A 21141-nucleotide genomic window follows, 5' to 3' on the forward strand; every position below is an offset into this window, starting at 1 on the left:
AGTTTTGCACCCACGTTGAGCCTGAACGCTGTCAGTGCTTGTTGGACTGTGGGGAGGGCACAGACTCCCTCCTTCCTTACATCTCTCTTGCTGTTCTGAGGTGTTTGATATTGCTGAGACACTTACTTTGAATTCCTCCTCGTTTGGTCAATTTTCAGCTGAGTGCTGGCCGCCATTTTAGGGTCAGGCATGATCAGGCAGGGTTTTGGTTTGCTGCCGTTTTCTATCCCTGGTCTAGCTGTCCGGTACCGAAATTGCTCCCATTACCCTTTGATCACACCAGGCCGTTTTATTGTGTCCCCGCCTCGCCAGCTGGAAGTATTGCGCCCTCCAGGGGACGACGTGTCTGCGCCGATGGTCCCAGCCACTTTCCTCCGGTCACGGTTTGCAGCTCCTCCGATCGCCGTATGCAACATCCCGCTCACCGCTCATTCAGGGGTCATGTTGAGATCATAAGCGCCACAAGCCTTCCCAAGCAGAACAGATAAGGCGCATGGATATCAGCGGACATTCCTCCCTCCGAGCACAGCGGCCGCCTACTACTTAAGAGGGTAGCACTGTTACATGTTGTTCCTAGAGGCTAGGTGGTTTGCTTTAAGAAATATATCACTTGTGTGGTCTGTTCTATTCCACTCTTCAAGCAGGCAAGGGGGGGCAAGGAATGTGAAGCATAAAGAGCAGGGTGCGCCTTCGCGTGTCTCGTCCAGACATCAACATTCAGAGCTACCCAGATGTTAGCATCTGAAGTGGATGGGAATTCCTATGTTTCTAGACAAGACCGAAGCCCTGAGCGTTATACTGAAGAAAAAGGGGTGCACATAATCCAACTATTCAATCAACTGACTGAACCTCCGTATCCTCACAAGTGATGGGCAGCTGCCTTTTGCTGATACAAGATGGACACCTTTGTCCTTGAGGCAGCTCTCCGTCTGGGGAGCACTTTCATTTTGATGCAGCCCGGCCGGGTCTGTTCAGAAGAGCCGCCAGTGGGTGGCGGTAAACCTTCAATCTAGAAAAGGGGGTGCAGGAAAAGGGGGTGCAGGAGTACTGAAAATGTGGAAAAAAGACCATCCGTGTTCTATCTGACAAAAATGAATGCAGTGATCTAAATACCTTCCTACAGATTCCAGTGCGAGTCAGTAAGGAAAACAGCACTCTACAACACAGAGATGGAGGCTGCTGAAAGATCTAGAATGAACAGGGCAGCCACGCCACCTTAATCCCAGATAGTTCCAATATCGTCCTCCATATCCAAGAGGTCAGATTCAGTGCTATGACTAAGCCCAGACTGCAGTGAAGAGGGATTCTTGTTCAACGAATGCGGACAACTGTGAATTTGCAGCACTTTCAAACATTTTCGAAAGAAGGGGCAGAAGACTCATGTGCTTGCAGTTCAACTAACGGAGAGGTACAGGGGTGAGATTCTTCTATAAGATGGGTATTAAAGCTGTTTCATAAGAAAAATGGCATGAGTAAGAAATTATAGCTAGAATTGTATCTACTACTTGTTTAATATGTGGAGGGGAGGGGTTGAGTGAAGAACCTTATTTTGATGAAGTTAAAGGGCAGTGACTTGCTGAACTGAAAGGAGAATTCTATGACAGAGGAACTAGCTTGTAACTACAAATTATCCGAGAAAGAAAATATGATGAAATAATACTACTCATACATCGGCATTAACTAATGTATTTTTTTTAAATTTCTTTATTTATAATATTACATCAAATAAGAAACATACAACAAAAGACTTTGACAATTACATGCTGGATTCACCATGACATTGGAATCGATATGACAGCTCAGCCCTCCCGTATATGCCCCCTCTAGCAATTGTATAACATCATGTTCCCTCCCCTCTGCCTCACCTACTATGCCTTTAATACCACATTATACCTTAATCTGTACATCTACCTTAGAATCCCCTTATGTGTCCTAGCAACCCCTAGTGCCCCTGCCTGGGACTCAGTGAATAACTAAGAACCTCCCCTGAGCGTCAGGTACCGACCTTCACTGACCCTCTATTCTCCTGGTCCTCAAGTAACTTGTCATCCGTGCAAGAGAGCTGAAGGTGGGTCTCCTGGCTAATACCCAATCAACAGCATTCTTCACCCAGCGGCTACCATGGGCCTCCATGTGCCTTGCCATTCCATAGCAACACGCCTCTTCACTAGGAGAAGTGAAAAACTGGAGGAACTTATGTTGCATTTTACTCTGTTTGGGGTGTCCCATGATACCCAATAAGCATGGTCTGGCAAAAGGATCCAATGGCAATCTAGTCGCTAGGCGGATACACTCCACCACTTGCAGCAAATAGGCCTGTATATCATCACAGTGCCATGCCATGTGTAAGAACGCAACTCCTCCGTCTACAGCAGGGATCTGCAGTTGAGGGTCTTGAATACATTCTGTTGAGCTTGAGGGGCCTGATGTATGTGCTGTGAACATAGGTTAAATTAATTTAAACCTAGCTGTTAGACCTGGCACCATTGGCGTGGGTCTCCCTTCCATTTTGTTGTTGTTGCCTCATGTGTTTTTGCTGGTGTTAGCTGCTCAGAGCACTGTGCCACTGCCAACTAGTGCCACAGTGCTCCCAGTGTAAATTGCTATATTGATTGGATTCCATGATTGGGTTATTTAGTTTACTGTCAGACCCGAGTACAGTGCACCAAGTGCGCCCAGGGCTTGTAACTTCAAATGCTGCTAGTGGGCTTGCAGCACTGGCTGTGCCACCCACAGAAGCAGCCTTGTAAAAATGTATCTAAGGTCTGCCATTGCAGAGCCTGCGTGCAGTCTGGTACTGTCAGGCTGACTGGGCAAGTGCACCCACTTGCCAGTCCCTAAACCTTCCCTTAACTTCATATTAGTAACCCCTATGGTAGGCCCAAGGGCAGGGTGCATTGTAAGTATAAAGTAGGACAAGCCCTGATGTGTGTGGCATGTCTTAATAGTGAATTACAGCCATTTTCGTTTTCACTATTGCAAGGCTACCTGTTCTCCATAGGCCAGAATGGGCTGTTGGAATTATTACACTCTATGATCCTAACAGACTCAGAGAACATGGTAGAAATTCGAGTTTAGTATGCCTGAACTCAGAATAATAAAATACATCTTTTTGTAAAGTCTATTTTAATATTCTGTGTTTGTAAATACCACTTTTAGAAAGTAGGTATTTGCTTGCCTAACCATTTCAGCCCGCCTCTGCTAGGGTGTGTATCTGCTGTCTGGTTTTTGTGAGTGACAGGGCTGGGGAATTCCAGGAGACAGGCTGGGGCAGCCCGGTGTTGAATAGAGAGATTTACATCCAGATGGGTGGGAGGAGTACTCCTGGGCTCTGAATAGAGCTGTGCCTTTCGACCACAATGCTGGCTCCACCTCCTGTGGAGCGTCTGATGTCTCTGCCCTGCACACTGAAAAGAAAAGCCAGAGTCATGTAAACAAAATACTCCAGAACTGGGCTGAACTAGGCAAAGGCCCCCTGGCCTGAAAGAACACAAGAATTGTGGTATAAGTATTGGGACCCTAAGCCCAAAAATCAGATCCTGCTTAACAAGAAGAAACCTCTGCCCGCTGAGAAGAAACTGGGAAAGCTGTAAAGAGGAATACTGTCCCTGACCTGGGGGATTGGCCTGCAGTGGTTGCCTTGCTGCTGAAGGAGAGGAGAAAGACTACAAAGACTTTATCTTCCAAACTTGTGCTTAAAGATCTCCAAGGGCTTGTGAGTGAGCTTGCCCTTGAACGAAGTCCGAGGACCAGTGGACTTCAACCACCTTGAGGAGAGCTGCTGAGAACGCCATTTTCCCAGAGGCGCTGAAACAGGGAGCCGCGATGATCAATGCTTACACTGGGAAGCCCCGTGCCAAGCTGTCCGCCCGAACAACGCGACTTTGTGGCCCCCACGAGCCGTAGCTCGCAACGTGAAGGAAGGACTCGTCCGGCCCGAACAACGCGACTTTGTGGCCCCCGCGAGCCGTAGCTCGCAACGTAAAGGAAGGACTCCACACCGCACCTCGCTGTTGAAAGGTTGCAGCGCGTAGAGCGGCTGGGTACATCTCGCACAACTGCAGCGTACTGTCCGCCTCGCACCGCGCTCAAAGGATTACAAAGGCGCCCGCTCTCTAGGTACGGCACATACGCCTCAACAAACAGCAACTGCACTGCACAAAGCACCGTCCCCTCAAGTGACGCAACTCTGGGCCCCTACGAGCCATAGCTCGCACCACGAAAGAAGGACATCGCCGCATGTAACGCTTTGGCTATTCACTGCATCGTCCGTGACGAACTCTCCCACCTAAGGTACTGTGTACGACTCGGACTCCGTGTTTGAGCGCATCAGATAGAAGCGTCCGCTGCACGTTTTAGACTCTGTTTGGTTCATTTCATCACCGTAGGGTCAAACTGAGAGATACGAATCACACAGACTATTTAAAATACGCATTTTAACAAGAACTCTTTTTCTAATAAGTATTGTGGATTATTTCTGACGTTATTTGGTCTTGTGCTAAGCCTTTACATAAAAGATAATTATTTTTGATACAACCCTAGTGTGGTGTCCGTTTGTGGTGTTGTCCCTGAGTTACTGTATGTGTTCACAAATGCTTAACCTATAACGCCTCTAAAAATAAGTCTTGCCTGCTCGCGCCAAGCTACCTAGAGGGTGAGCAGGGGTTATTTCAAGAGGGTGATACCCTTATCCTGACTAGAGGAGAGGGTCCCTGCTTGTTACAAGTAATTACCTGTGTCAACCAGAGACCCCCAAATCTAACACTAGAACTCCCAGAGACCTCCTAAACCAGTGCACAGTTCTGTTTCCACTGCTGATCTCTGAGTTGTTCCCGCAATTCCTTCTTCCCGCCGCCCTAGCTGCCACGACTCCGATTTAATGCCTCAATACATTAAGGATTTAGAAAAGGGGGTGGTGATGAACAGAGTGTCTGAGTTAAACAGTCCACTCTTACCCAGTCCAAAGATCAGGGCTTGATCCATCACCGTTATTTATCTCACTGCCCCATCCCAGCTCAGAACCTGGCTATATGCAAATCAGTCTGTCCCTGGCCCAGTGCATCATGGGAACAGGGCAGACTAAACTACCAAGCCAATTCTTCACCAGAAAGGAGACAAGCTACCGGGGACCGGTTTCTGGCATTTCAGCCTTCTTCGGCCCGGCTTGCTTGAATCCTGATGGAGCAGTGAGAAAGGGACTCATGTCTGAGTATACCCTGCCACACCTATAGTGGCCAAAAACGATTTAGAAAAGGGGGTGGTGATGAACAGAGTGTCTGAGTTAAACAGACCACTCTTACCCAGTCCAAAGATCAGGGCTTGATCCATCACCGTTATTTATCTCACTGCCCCATCCCAGCTCAGAACCTGGCTATATGCAAATCAGTCTGTCCCTGGCCCAGTGCATCATGGGAACAGGGCAGACTAAACTACCAAGCCAATTCTTCACCAGAAAGGAGACAAGCTACCGGGGACCGGTTTCTGGCATTTCAGCCTTCTTCGGCCCGGCTTGCTTGAATCCTGATGGAGCAGTGAGAAAGGGACTCATGTCTGAGTATACCCTGCCACACCTATAGTGGCCAAAAACGATTTAGAAAAGGGGGTGGTGATGAACAGAGTGTCTGAGTTAAACAGACCACTCTTACCCAGTCCAAAGATCAGGGCTTGATCCATCACCGTTATTTATCTCACTGCCCCATCCCAGCTCAGAACCTGGCTATATGCAAATCAGTCTGTCCCTGGTCCAGTGCATCATGGGAACAGGGCAGACTAAACTACCAAGCCAATTCTTCACCAGAAAGGAGACAAGCTACCGGGGACCGGTTTCTGGCATTTCAGCCTTCTTCGGCCCGGCTTGCTTGAATCCTGATGGAGCAGTGAGAAAGGGACTCATGTCTGAGTATACCCTGCCACACCTATAGTGGCCAAAAACGATTTAGAAAAGGGGGTGGTGATGAACAGAGTGTCTGAGTTAAACAGACCACTCTTACCCAGTCCAAAGATCAGGGCTTGATCCATCACCGTTATTTATCTCACTGCCCCATCCCAGCTCAGAACCTGGCTATATGCAAATCAGTCTGTCCCTGGCCCAGTGCATCATGGGAACAGGGCAGACTAAACTACCAAGCCAATTCTTCACCAGAAAGGAGACAAGCTGCCGGGGACCGGTTTCTGGCATTTCAGCCTTCTTCGGCCCGGCTTGCTTGAATCCTGATGGAGCAGTGAGAAAGGGACTCATGTCTGAGTATACCCTGCCACACCTATAGTGGCCAAAAACGATTTAGAAAAGGGGGTGGTGATGAACAGAGTGTCTGAGTTAAACAGACCACTCTTACCCAGTCCAAAGATCAGGGCTTGATCCATCACCGTTATTTATCTCACTGCCCCATCCCAGCTCAGAACCTGGCTATATGCAAATCAGTCTGTCCCTGGCCCAGTGCATCATGGGAACAGGGCAGACTAAACTACCAAGCCAATTCTTCACCAGAAAGGAGACAAGCTACCGGGGACCGGTTTCTGGCATTTCAGCCTTCTTCGGCCCGGCTTGCTTGAATCCTGATGGAGCAGTGAGAAAGGGACTCATGTCTGAGTATACCCTGCCACACCTATAGTGGCCAAAAACGATTTAGAAAAGGGGGTGGTGATGAACAGAGTGTCTGAGTTAAACAGACCACTCTTACCCAGTCCAAAGATCAGGGCTTGATCCATCACCGTTATTTATCTCACTGCCCCATCCCAGCTCAGAACCTGGCTATATGCAAATCAGTCTGTCCCTGGCCCAGTGCATCATGGGAACAGGGCAGACTAAACTACCAAGCCAATTCTTCACCAGAAAGGAGACAAGCTACCGGGGACCGGTTTCTGGCATTTCAGCCTTCTTCGGCCCGGCTTGCTTGAATCCTGATGGAGCAGTGAGAAAGGGACTCATGTCTGAGTATACCCTGCCACACCTATAGTGGCCAAAAACGATTTAGAAAAGGGGGTGGTGATGAACAGAGTGTCTGAGTTAAACAGACCACTCTTACCCAGTCCAAAGATCAGGGCTTGATCCATCACCGTTATTTATCTCACTGCCCCATCCCAGCTCAGAACCTGGCTATATGCAAATCAGTCTGTCCCTGGCCCAGTGCATCATGGGAACAGGGCAGACTAAACTACCAAGCCAATTCTTCACCAGAAAGGAGACAAGCTACCGGGGACCGGTTTCTGGCATTTCAGCCTTCTTCGGCCCGGCTTGCTTGAATCCTGATGGAGCAGTGAGAAAGGGACTCATGTCTGAGTATACCCTGCCACACCTATAGTGGCCAAAAACGATTTAGAAAAGGGGGTGGTGATGAACAGAGTGTCTGAGTTAAACAGACCACTCTTACCCAGTCCAAAGATCAGGGCTTGATCCATCACCGTTATTTATCTCACTGCCCCATCCCAGCTCAGAACCTGGCTATATGCAAATCAGTCTGTCCCTGGCCCAGTGCATCATGGGAACAGGGCAGACTAAACTACCAAGCCAATTCTTCACCAGAAAGGAGACAAGCTACCGGGGACCGGTTTCTGGCATTTCAGCCTTCTTCGGCCCGGCTTGCTTGAATCCTGATGGAGCAGTGAGAAAGGGACTCATGTCTGAGTATACCCTGCCACACCTATAGTGGCCAAAAACGATTTAGAAAAGGGGGTGGTGATGAACAGAGTGTCTGAGTTAAACAGACCACTCTTACCCAGTCCAAAGATCAGGGCTTGATCCATCACCGTTATTTATCTCACTGCCCCATCCCAGCTCAGAACCTGGCTATATGCAAATCAGTCTGTCCCTGGCCCAGTGCATCATGGGAACAGGGCAGACTAAACTACCAAGCCAATTCTTCACCAGAAAGGAGACAAGCTACCGGGGACCGGTTTCTGGCATTTCAGCCTTCTTCGGCCCGGCTTGCTTGAATCCTGATGGAGCAGTGAGAAAGGGACTCATGTCTGAGTATACCCTGCCACACCTATAGTGGCCAAAAACGATTTAGAAAAGGGGGTGGTGATGAACAGAGTGTCTGAGTTAAACAGACCACTCTTACCCAGTCCAAAGATCAGGGCTTGATCCATCACCGTTATTTATCTCACTGCCCCATCCCATCCCAGCTTAAGGACACTAGATGTCCCTCCTCACCCTTACTAGGACGCACCTGTGTAGTCTCAGATCATCGCAGTGCCTGCAGGAAGCCCCTCCAGATCTTGCTTGCCATTTGTGTGATCTGGGTGTATTATAGAAATTGACTGTGGACCAAGTTGAAGGCATCCTGAGCTTCCTATAAGTGAGTAATTGTTCCCCTGGATGCATATCACGTAAGTATCTACAGCCTCCGTTCTGCCATCGAGGGACAGACATGACAGAAGCCTATGTCTCCGACGGCCTTCAGTTCCCAAATTGCCATGTCTCTAGAAAAGGGTGGCCATCACAGTGACTAATAATAAGAATATGCCTTGAAATTGCAAACTAATAATGAAAAAGCCACATATCTTTGGTAACTTTCTGGTGTATGCTGTATCTAAGGGGGAGATACCGCACCTGCTGCATATCTCCAGGCGGCAGACTGGATATGGAAACTTTTCATAGCTATGACACTTGATGGCACTTGGTCTACTTCAGTGCCACAAACTGCAAAGGCATGATGTCACTGAAACCGTGTGGCACCCACTCTGGCACTCTGATGTCACAAATGAAGAAACAACAGATCAACTGTGACAGTGCAGTGCAAGAACTAGATTGTAACTTTTTAAAACTATGGCAAATCCCCATTTGTCTGAAAAAGGAAGTGGGTGAGATAGGCAAAGAATCTACAGGTTGGCGGAGCATCCACCAGAAAGATGGTAATGCTCTTTATAGTGGATACTCTACCTAACTGCAGATTCCTCAGATTTAGCATATCCCTGGACATCAGGGTGGATTTGGAATCATAACACAGCACTTGAGAGTGGCTCCATGGCAAAAGCAGTGTTCTAGCTGAATCTGACTGTATGAGGACCGGGTCTGAAAGTGGATTCAGAATGTGACCTCAGCCAACTCAGGACTAGTTCAGCTCAGTCTGATGGCACTATTGGTTGAGGACCTGGTGCCACTGGCATTGGGGCTTGCCATGAAGTTGAAGGGACCAGTGCAGCTTTTGACATCGGAATGCAAGCCTGCACCAAAGCTGAAGCAGAAACCAAAGTGGGTTTGAGACACACTGATGGCACCAAGAATGGATTTGCTGGCAATAACCTGACTGAATGCCCCTGGGGATTCCGTGGGACCAAAGGCGCACCAGAGTGAACCGTAAGTGTACCAACAATGTACAACATGGCCTCCCTAAAAACCTTGATTTGTTACAGTGTTGCGCATTGTGGGAATGTAGGATCTGCTTTTATGGTTACCCTCACTTTTAGCCTGGTGATATGCTGTTTCTGACTAGTCTGACTGGGATCCTGCTAATCAGGACCCCAGTATCTGTGCTTTCTCCCCTAAATGTGTATGGTAAGTACTTAGGTACAACCCAGATTGGATACTGGTGTAACCTAATCAGTCCCTAGCATATGGTATTGGGTACTGAAGTACCCAGGGCAGAGGTACACCAGGGGTCCCCATGGGTTGATGCATGCATTATGCCACCCATGAGGGACCACTCAAAATGTAACTACAGGCATGCCATTGCAGCCTTTGTAAGCTGGTGCTAGCATCACTTCCGAAAGATATAGGTTTACCTATATCTAAGGTCACTGCACTCAAAACCTATATGTCAACCCTAAAGCAGGCCTTTCAATCCTCTTCCCACACGGATGACCCTGGAAACTATGGGACCAATTGTGCAATTGGCTCCTCAGTGGATCAGGAGCGAGACCAAGTGGAACGTTGACGTCCTCTCAATTTCTCTGTTGTAGCAGGATGGGGACAAGTCCCACTTTACTTTCTTGTGTTTCTTGCTCCACTTTGATTTGAACTTAACTGAAGATTTTGACCGTGATGAGGACCTGTTGTGCTTCATGTTCCTGTATCATCTTTGGAATCATAAGGGCACATTTCTCACATGACTTGGAGTTGTGTCCTGATCCCAAACACCAAAGGTATGCCTTGTGCAGGTTTGTCAGAGATTTGTTTGCAACAGTCCTGCATAGTTTATATCCTGTAGCTTTTTGAGGGGATATAGTTCACTTGTACACTGGTTAAAGTTTTTGAAGAAACAAAATCTCGTCAACCACTAAAGAAAAGGTGGCGTGGAACTCTGGATCACATTCCTGGGCACAGAAAGAAAGGAAAAGACATCAGAGCACAGGTGTATTGCGTATACTAGGTACCAATCGAACACACAAAACAAAATCAATGCGAAGCTGCATGTTGCTACGAACAGGAATGGGGAGGCACGGCTATGTGAGTTTCTGGATCCAATCTGGCACTTCGGGTTATTCTAAGGTGAGGAATCTGAGGTTAGAAGTATCAATCACACGTAACTTTCTTCTGATGAATACTTCTACCTGCAGAGTCCTGACCCATTGAACCGAATCAAGAGCAGCATCCGTTTCCAAACGGGAGGTCTGAAGGAATAATCGGACAAGTAAATCCTGGAGCATAGAAAGTGTGAAATAAACATCCCTTCTCACTTCTGAATACAAGCAGTAAAAGTTAGCAAAGAGTTAAGAGATGCCCAGATACCTGCACTATAAAGCTCGGTCACTGGAAACCCTATGGCCAGCGCTGAAGAGGAAAACGTACTTCTGGTGTGGATTCCAGAGGGGTGGGATGTGTTGGCAAGTAAAGAGTACATTATGATGCACAGAATGATCCAGAGTGATAAAGCCCTCTTTTAAACAGCTGCACTGTTTGTATTGCCTACATACTCCATGAAGAACTGGTAGTCAAACCAGATCTCTGAGCGATCATCATAGTAACTGATCGTCCTGTAAGGATCCAGACAGTATCATCTCTGCTCTGCTTTAGTGAGATGCAGCAAAAGATAAAGAGTAGGAAGATTATTGGACTGCCACAGATGAAAAGGGGTCCTCACCACATTAGGCAGGAAATCTGATTTGGTCCTTAGGACAAGTTTATCTGGATAGAAGCATGTGAAAGGAGGTCGAATGCAGTGATTGCAGCTCACTGCGCATTTTGCGAAGGCAATGGCCATAATAAAACACAGTTTCAAAAGTAAGAAGACATCACTGGCATCTGTGAAGGGGCACAAACAGTGCTCCCATCAAAAAGGTAAAAAAGATTCTAACCCCATAGGGGCATAACATATGCAGTAGGTGGGAGAATAAGTCCCTTCAAGAACCCTACCATGATGGGCGAGTTGAATAAGGATGGCTGATATGGAAAGCAGATAATAAACCCAGATGGATCCCTAAACAGTGCCTACTGAATATCCTTTCTGGGCAAGGACCTAGCAAAATAGACTAGCTCAGCCAGGCATGCTTTCTAAGGGTTTACATTCTATTCAGCACAACATTCAACAAACCAATTCCAATTTCCAGAGTAGACTGATTTTGTGGAGGGTCAACCAACCAACAATGTGCTGTGAAGCAACCTCCAACAGCAGCAGGAAGGAGTGGCCCCACTTAATCTCCAGGTATGAAGGTAGAGGCTCTGGAGAGTGGGATACAGAATCTGTCCCTCTGACTGAGATAGGAGGTCCTGCCTGCAAGATATACACAGAGGAGGACACAGGGTGTGTCTCAGGATGAAAGTGCACAACACTCTTTTTGGCTACTGCAGGGCAATCAGAATGATTTGGGGCAGGTTTTGGCAAATGTTCCTCAAGACCCAAGGAACCAAGAGTATGGAAGGAAACATGTAATAAAGTGGGAAACTAAACCTCAACTGAAACATGCACCCAGTAATGTCTCCCTGCAATAGAAACTGTGGGAAATTAGCATTCTTGTATGTAACGAAAACATTCAGCTGAGGGGTACTCTACGGGACAAAGATGGTCTAGAACTTCTTGAGATGGATATGCCACTAGTTTTCGGGAAGATGATGTCAACTGAGATCATCAGCCCTGGTGCGACATAGCGAGCCGGTTTCCATACAGGTATGCTCAAGCCAGAGCCTAAAAGCTTCCAGACAGGTATGGTGAGACCCTGTTCATCCCTGCTTGTTGACATACCACATCGCGGTTGTATGGTCTGACAAGATCTGAACAGACCGACTGTGAAGGGAAGGGAGGAAGGTTTTCAGGGCTAACTAAGTTTCCTGCATTTCCAGCAGGTTAATGGGAAGCATCTGTTCTTCTGGACACCAAAATCTCTGATCTCCAGTTCCTCCAGATGTGCACCTCATCAGAGGGAAGGTGCATCCACCTCCGATTGTGGCCACTGCTATTGGTGTGTAAAAGGACGCTCCTTATGACAAGTGCTCCTCCACCGCATACCCACCTAGATCTACCACAGTATCCAGAGATATCATCATGGTGTCCAACAGATCTCCCCTATGCTGGAACCATTGCTGATGAAGGCACCACTGGAGAGCCCTTGTGCACCAATTTGCATACGTGACCAGCAGGATGTAGGAAGCCATCAGACCTAGCAGGCAAAGAACCATCTGGACTGAAACTGGATCCATTCACAAAACATTGGAATCTTATCCTGTATGTCCTGGATCTATTGGAAAGGAGAAAAGACCCTCAGGGATGTTCTGTTCGCTACTGGCCCTATGAACACGACGACCTGAGAGGCCTCTATTGACACTGAGGCACGTTGATGGTAATGCTCAAGTCAAACAGCAGGGATATCGTTACTTGCAGGTGGTCCAACACCAACAGCAGAGAACTGGCCTTGAGCAGTCAATCATCCAGGTAAGAGAACACAGAGATCCCTGACCTTCTAAGCTGCACTACAATCATCATCATCAGATTGGTGAAGACCCAAGATGCCTATGTTAGTCCAAACGGGAGGACAGTGAACTGGTAGTGAGTGCATCCTGTTACAAAACGGAGGTACATCATATGCAAATGCAGTGTTGCAATGTGGAAATACGCGGTTTCGCAAGTCGAGTGACATCATACAGTCTTCTGCTTCCAGCCGCAGAAAGTGTCCTCCATTAATAGCCAACAGCATTGGATAAATACAGGTTCAGTCAGTGAAGGTTCTCTGTGATGGCCTCCTCTGTCAATCTCTGAGCCTTTCTTCCAGACTGTGGAAGAACCTAGGATGTTGCTAAGAAGGAATGGTGGAAGTATCACTGGTAAAGAGGCCGAAGCCGGAATGGATCAAGTTGTTCAGCTGGCGGTAGAGCATTCGCTGAGCGGGAACCTTGGGGTCAAATGTGCAGAGGGTGGAACTGCTGAGTGAAAACCCAAACAGAGATCCAAACAGATGGATGAGAATCGAAGGTGCACCAGAGGGGACCACAGCTGGTGTGAACAGTGCCAGTATGGCGATGAGGAACTGAGCCGGGTCTGCTCAGAATGGGACCCATGATGGACCTCATAGTAAGTGGCACCACCTGAGAAAGCTCCTTGGGTGGAATGATGCCTATGAGGTCCGGCTCCGCAAAGTACTATGCAGGAGGCAAAATGCGTTAAGGGGACCTATCTCTGAACTTTAATCAATGTCGAGCGCAGTTGTCATTGTGCTTCCTCTTCTTATATTGCTTCTAAGTCTTCTCAATTTCTACAAATGACAGGAATGCTACTTAGAGGGTGATCTCGATCAGCGTTGAGTCAGACGCTCATCTCAGCCCTTAAAAAGTTTGAGCTTGGAGTACTTAATGGCCTTTAGGTGCATAAGCTCGCATCTGTCATACAACCTCAAGTTGTGCTTCAATCCCAAGCAACACCGACAGACCTTATGGGAGTCTGAAATGAATAACCATCCATAGCAAATGCAACAGACTTTTAAGATCGGTTTCTTTGATGTTGGCATGCCTAGAAGAGGTTTGGCAAAAGTTAAAGAAAACCCCAACAAGCAGCCCTTAACCACGTTCAATGGAGCGGAAAAATGTAACTGACGTCCGTGCCTGAGCAGTTCAGACAACGAGGTAGACGCAGCGTCCCCTGCTGGTCTGGGAGAGCTATAAAAATGTTCTGGATACAGTTTGGCGCTGAAACATATTCAATAGGGTGACAAATATGCAGGAAGAAGTATCCATTATAAATAAATTTACTGTTGTTTATGTTACAAATCAGAATAAAAACTATTGCTCAAAAAAGTTATTATAAAGAAGGCAAGCAAGTACAAGGCAAACCAACAGCAAAGAGCTCCCATCCAAGAACACGCTGCTTATCTGCTTCTCTGACTAGCTAGGATAACTTCCTTGTCATCACACAAGGTGAAAACAAACGGACATAGAATATAATCCTTTTACTGATTTTTATTGGTGCAGAGACTTTTTCACATAAAAAGTCATAGCATGCTTTAAAACATATCACGTCTACACGTTTTTCTTTCTTGACTACAATATTTAGGAAAAAATTTAAAAAATGAGGCTTGTTGAGGCAAACTATCAGCAGGAACTATCACTGAGGCACCAAACAGTGACTCAGAATGGCAGTGAAGCTATAGAGAGGGGAAATAATGCAGATGGTCTGTAGCCGTAAATGTGGAACTTCAGTAGTCGTCAATGGGCCAGTTAAATACCTCATGTGAATCACCACTTTCAATTTGACTTATAAACTCCCTTCAAATGGTGAAAAACAAGGGGAACACGCAATAAGATGGGGAATTAAGTATCATGTGAGGGTTTATAAATCACTAATCAATGTAACCTGAGAAACATATTTAGATATACAAAAATTAGAGGTAATACACGATTGATAGCAGTCCTTAGAAAACAGAAAACATGACAGGGCTGGATGTGTCTCTGGAAATATAAAATAGAACCCACAAAAGAAACTACTTTAATAATAACAAACGGAAATCCCATTCCCCTTCAAAAAGCTTTCATTACTAAGAATACTGTTACTTTTTCGAGGTTCACTTACCCACTTTTGAATAGTACTCCCAAGCTTGCTCTAGAGTGTGCAGTTTTTCCTTGGCAATTTCAAGTTCTTTATTTGAAGACTCAACTTGTTTCTTTATAGACATGTTTTCACTCTGCAAACAGAAAACAATGACCATGATAGCGTGGAAGTAAGTGGGCGTCACTTCTGTGCAAACCTGATACTAGATTTTCCATCATTACAACCAGAGTAACGAATACCAATGGGGACAATCCAATGAAATAGGAAACTACTATATGAAGCCTCCTTTCCTCAGGAAGGCTCTGGACTTTGTCGCTCTGCAAACGTGATACATACTTAATTTTTGTAGCAGTGGCTGCACTTTATTACAAACTTTAAAATGTACAAAATAATTAGGGGACTGGCTGTGCAGTCAGCCTGAAAAATTATAGGAATCTATGCTTAGAGATTATTTGACAGGAAGCCTGAATTTAATTTAATCTAAAATGTGTTGAGGTTTGAGAACGCTTGGAGATTTTTCCACAGAAGAAAAAATGACATTAGAATGCTCTTTGTCATACTCTGGCAAAAGCTCCTGGAGCTGGGATTTAGTTTAATGCCAGTTAAGGTGTGAGGTCGAGTTTCTCCACCTGTACCTGCTCCTCTGAGATACTGCTTCCAGTACTCATTAAGTTTTACTATGTTGAGAACCTTTTGTAGAGAGGAAAAAGACCTCACAACACGGGTTTCCTAACTACAGAAAGGTTTGAACTTTTAAAACAGCCGTACTAAAAAAGAAAAACTCCAGAGAGGACTTTTCAATTGCCCGACTAATACCAGGGTCCAATAGCATTGTCCTATTTACAGTCCATCTAACTTGTTGAGGCGTTATCTTGGTGGAATATAAAAAAACTAGGGGTGCATGGTCAGATAGATGACTTAGGGATACAGATATACTGATGACATTCTCTATATTCTCTCTATTTACCAGAGCGTAATCAATTCTGGAAGAGTGATGGTTCTTTTAGAATAAAACGTAAATCCATCCGCATCCCCCATCTTTGCTCTCCATAAATCAACTAGGTTGATGTTTGATAGTAAATTTTTCATAACCATGGAGGTCTCGGAGTCCCATTAACGCGACTGACATTGGAACTGTCCTTCACTGGGTCGAGTCGAATATTAAAATCCCTACCTATAATAATTGAGGGATTAACCATAATTAACATATCCTGCAGTTTGACTAGAAAAGATGAATCATCCGTATTGGGACCGTGGTAAAAAGAACAGATCAACTTCTCTCCCTCAAAGTCTAACAGCGTAATAATCCATCTGCCTATTTGATCTGTCTAGACCGAACTTATTGTACAAGTGATTCCCATTTTTACCAAGATAGCAACCCCACGAATATTCATTACTTGGTGGGAGTAGCAAAAACATTGAAGCCAAGGAATTTTTGAAAAAACTGATTCAGACTCTGTCCTATTCAGATGAGTTTCCTGCAGCAAACATACGTGCGCAGGAGACCGCTCTAAATATTTAAATATTAATCTTTGCCTCCTTGGACATCTCAGACCATTCAGGTTCCAAGAAATTAATTGGATATTCCGACCCCCCCTTCATTTTATCCTTACACATCTTAAGTGCGTCTTATCTAGATGATGGAGTTGTTCTATAGTTAACCTAATCATAAGGGAATCATTTAATTGGTGAGATGAGGAATTTGTTTTTACCTATTTTGCTACCACCCTGTGCCACCCTCTGTGTGGCCCAAGCCCCTCCATTCCACCCCAAATCCCCGTGCCCCCCACCCCCTACCGCCTTGAGGAACCCTACCTTCCAATAGGTCCATACCTATTCGGACCCACCCTCCCTCCAGGCTCTGTGAATATACATAAAAACTAGTAAATCCATGCGATGGGGAAACAAACTCTCATAATAGCTAGTATCCCCTACATCCCCCCCCCCCTGTTTCTCAAGCTGGATCTTAGATATGAGTGTATCTGCTTCATTAGTGGTCTGAATCATGTGCATATGGTTATTCCAAATGACTCGCAGTGTAGTTGGGAATCTTAGTTGAGCCTTTGCCTCAAGACTATTTAACTCTACCAGTCTCTTTCCCAACTTCCACTGTCTTTCGGCTGTTATGTGTGAAATATCAGACCTGATGGAGAAAGTGAATGGAGAAATATCAGTAAAAGGAGAAGATATAGCCCCGCTTTTAAGGCTGCAGATAGAATCTGTTCTTTAACCGAATATGAAAGAAAATTCACCAATATCTTCAGTGGGTTCTGCCTTCCCGGATTTCTTTTAAAGGGGTCTCTATGTACCCTCTGAATTTCGCTTTTTAAGTCCACATTTGGGAGACCCTCAGAGATTGTAACTTTCAATAATGAGATCACAAACAACTTTATATCTTCTCTCTCAATCGATTCTGACCCTGCTCGCAGGTAGGTCGCTCCCCACGCCACCACACGGCCACCAGCTGCTTCGTACCTGCTCCCTACCGTCCGCCTGTTTTCCCGCCGTTTCCCGCCGATGCGTCCCGGCGGCCCTGCCCCCCTGCTCCCCATTGGGCACCCCACTCCCGCCTCCCAGCTGCTACTCCCTCCCTCTCGCTCTCTTATGGAGGCCGCGCAGCGGCCGCGCCGCTGGCGGGCCGAAGGCGCGCCCGTCGGCGTCCGTCCGCGGCCAGCACCAGAACCCCTGGACCCCGTGAACGCCACAACACCAGACTCCGCTACGACGCCAGCAGCCTCTACGTACTCAACGCCGGCTGAAACCACACCTGCTTCTAAGCCACACCTACAGCTTCACCTGCGACAGAGCCACCAAACCTCCAAGGACTGGACCCAACCACCTCCGCTGCATACTCCTCAACACCCGCTCCGCACGCAAACACGCCGTCGAGCTATGGGATCTGCTCGACACGTTCGCCCGAAGCATGGCCTTCCTGACTGAGACCTGGTGGAACGACTCCTCGGCGCCCGACATCGCCATAGCCATCCCGGACGGCTACAAGATCACGAGCTGGGATCGCGCCAACGGAATCGGAGAAGGAATAGCCATCGTCCACAAGTCCACACTAAAGGTCGCCACCCACACAGACGACACCCTCAACACCGCCGAACACCTGTACTTCCGGATCCACACAGACCCCAACACCACCCTCAGAGGAACACTCATCTACAGACCCCCCCGGACCCTGAGCTAAATTCAGCGACTCCATCGCCGACCTCGCCAGCACCCACGCACTCGACTCCATGGACTACATCCTCCTCGTGGAACTGAATTTCCACCTCGAGAACAAAAACGACGCCAACTCCGCAACCCTGATCGCCAACCTCGGCCTCAGACAACTCGTCACCGCACCCACCCACGCCGCTGGCCACACGCTGGACCCCGTCTTCTCCACAGGCACTCACGTCACCTTCGACCACACCACCGAACTCCACTGGACCGACCACCGCTGCATCCATTTTACCTTCAATAAAGCAACCACGCGCCACCGCACCCAACAGCTACCTCGCCGCTTCTGGAGCAAAGTCACCGAAGACCAGCTGATCACCACCCTCACCCAAAACCCACCCACCGACTCCACCAACCCAGACACCACAGCCCGCAACCTCAGACAGTGGATCGACGACTGCGCCAACACCCTCGTCCCACTCAAGAAACCCTCCAACAACCACGCTAGCAAGAGAGCCACCTGGTTCACTGACGAGATGCAGACCTCCAAACGCGCATGCCGGAAACTGGAGACAATATGGCTCCACAAACGCACTCCGAACAACCACGCAGCCCACAAGGACGCCACCCGCAGACATCACCACCTCATCAGATTAGCCAAGAGATCCTCCTTCAAAGACAGCCTGGATAACAACGCACACGACAGCAAAGAGCTTTTCAGCATCGTAAAGGAACTCTCCAACCCCAGTGCCAATAACAGACCGCCCTCACAAGAACTGTGCAACTCACTGGCCATCTTCTTCCACCGCAAGATCGCTGACATCCATGACAGCTTCAACACCATGACTGCCCCGACTACGCCAGACCCCACGTCCCCTGTGAACACCACCAGCGCCAACCGCCTGACCTCTTGGTCCAACGTCAATGACGACGAGACACGCAAGGTCATGAACTCCATCCACTCAGGATCTCCGTCAGACCCGTGCCCACACCACGTATTCAACAAAGCAGACGCTGCAATCGCACCCCAACTACGGAAGTCATCAACATCTCCTGGAAAGCTGGAAACAAGCCGAAATCAACGTCCTCCTCAAGAAGCCCAAGGCGGACCCCAAGGACCTTAAGAACTTCCGGCCCATCTCCCTGCTCCCGTTCCCTGCAAAGGTCATCGAGAAAATTGTCAACATGCAACTGGCCCGCCACCTGGAAGACGACAACATCTTGAATCCGTCCCAGTCTGGGTTCAGACGAAACCACAGCACCGAGACAGCTCTCATCGCCGCCACAGACGACATCAGGCGCCAACTAGACAACGGCGAAACAGCCCTCATCCTCCTGGACCTGTCAGCCGCCTTCGAGACGGTCTGCCATCGCACGCTAAAGACACGCCTCCTAGAAGCCGGAATCCAAGAGAAGGCTCTTGACTGGACAAAGTCCTTCCTCTCTGGCAGAACCCAGAGTGTCCGCCTCCCGCCCTTCCGATCCGAGGCCACCAATATCATCTGTGGCGTCCCCGAAGGCTTAGCCCGACGCTGTTCAACGTCTACATGGCCCCCATCGCACAAGTGGCCCGCCAACACGACCTCAATATCATCTCCTACTCTGACGACACCCAGCTCATCCTCTTTCTCACCAAGGACCCGCACACCGCCAAAACCAACCTCCACTAGGAAATGAAGGCCGTCGCCGACTGGATGAGGAACAGCTGTCTGAAGCTGAACTCGGACAAGACGGAGGTAGTCATCCTCGGACTCACACCCTCAGCCTGGGACGACTCCTGGTGGCCGACCACACTGGGAACAGCATTGACACCCACTGACCATGCACGCAACCTAGGATTCATCCTCGACTCCCCCCTCTCCATGTCTAAACAGGTCAACGCTGTCTCCTCCTCCTGCTACAACACCCTCCGCATGCTCCGCAGGATCTACAAGTTGATCCCGACCGAAATAAGAAGAACAGTGACACAGGCCCTCGTCAGCAGCAAACTGGACTACGGCAACGCACTCTACGCAGGGATCCCAGCCAAACACCTATGACGACTACAACGCAATCAAAACGCCTCCGCCCGAATGATCGTGAACGTCCCCCACCGCAGCCACATCACCCCCCACCTGAGAGACCTACACTGGCTCCCCGTCGACAAGAGGATGACCTTCAAGCTCCTCACCCACGCACACAAAGCACTCCACAACGCCGGAACAGCCTACCTGAACAGCAGACTCAGTTTCTACACCCCCACCTGCCAGCTCCGCTCCGCCAGCCTCGCCTTCGCCGCTGTTCCCCGCATCCAACGAACAACCTCCAGCGGCAGATCCTTCTCCTACCTCGCCGCCAAGACCTGAAACACCCTCCCTACCCACCCACGGCAGACCCAAGACCTACTCGCCTTCAGAAGACTCCTCAAGACCTGGCTCTTCGAGCAGTAGCGGCACCCGCTCCCCTCAGGGCCTTTAGACCCTCACGGGTAAGTAGCAAGCTTTACAAGTACTCTGATTGATTGATTCTGGAACATTCAGAAATTTCGGATTATTTTTCCACAAATAATTCTCAAGTCTTTCCAAGTCATTTTTAAGCTCTTTGTTTTGCATAGCTACCTTCTCCAGCTGGAAAGAGGAAGACTCTATTGCACACTTTATCTTCAGAATCTCAGCCTCAATTGCCTCTGTCCTTGCGGTAACCTCTTCAAGCTTCTCAGATAAGATCTCGCATGAAGACTTGATGGCAGCCTGATTTGCCTCAGAGAAGAAAAACCTATTAGCCAACTCTGCTTGGTTCGCCTCTGACACGGTGAATCTATTTGCCATTTCATCTTTCAGAGCAAGTAGAATGTCTTCAGTAACAAAAGAGAGAGTGAGGGAAGTTCACAAGTATTTATGTGAGGTGGGAACTCCTGGTCCCCGAGATTAATTACAAAAACAATAGAGGAGTATCCCCTCAAAGGCAGAGAAATAATTCTCTGGACATAGGCTTAAGTGCTTTAGTCAGCACAATATGCCCCAACCTGTTAGCGGATAATGCATATCCTTGTAGAAGACCCCTCACTCACCAACCTAGTTGG

At 47.9% G+C, this 21141-nt stretch overlaps 1 protein-coding gene across 1 annotated transcript in view; it reads right to left on the minus strand.

The window, feature by feature from the left end:
- Nucleotides 1–21141, minus strand: part of CEP290 (centrosomal protein 290) — a 1386965-nt gene that overhangs the window by 827709 nt on the left and 538115 nt on the right. Inside the window, exon 26 of the mRNA XM_086918001.1 lies at nt 14934–15045. Coding sequence (XP_086774127.1) covers nt 14934–15045 — 112 coding nt within the window. The remainder of the gene's footprint in view (nt 1–14933; nt 15046–21141) is intronic.

This window comes from Lissotriton vulgaris, chromosome 1_1, assembly GCF_964263255.1.
Source record: "Lissotriton vulgaris chromosome 1_1, aLisVul1.2, whole genome shotgun sequence".
Classification (NCBI taxonomy): Eukaryota; Metazoa; Chordata; class Amphibia; order Caudata; family Salamandridae; genus Lissotriton; species Lissotriton vulgaris.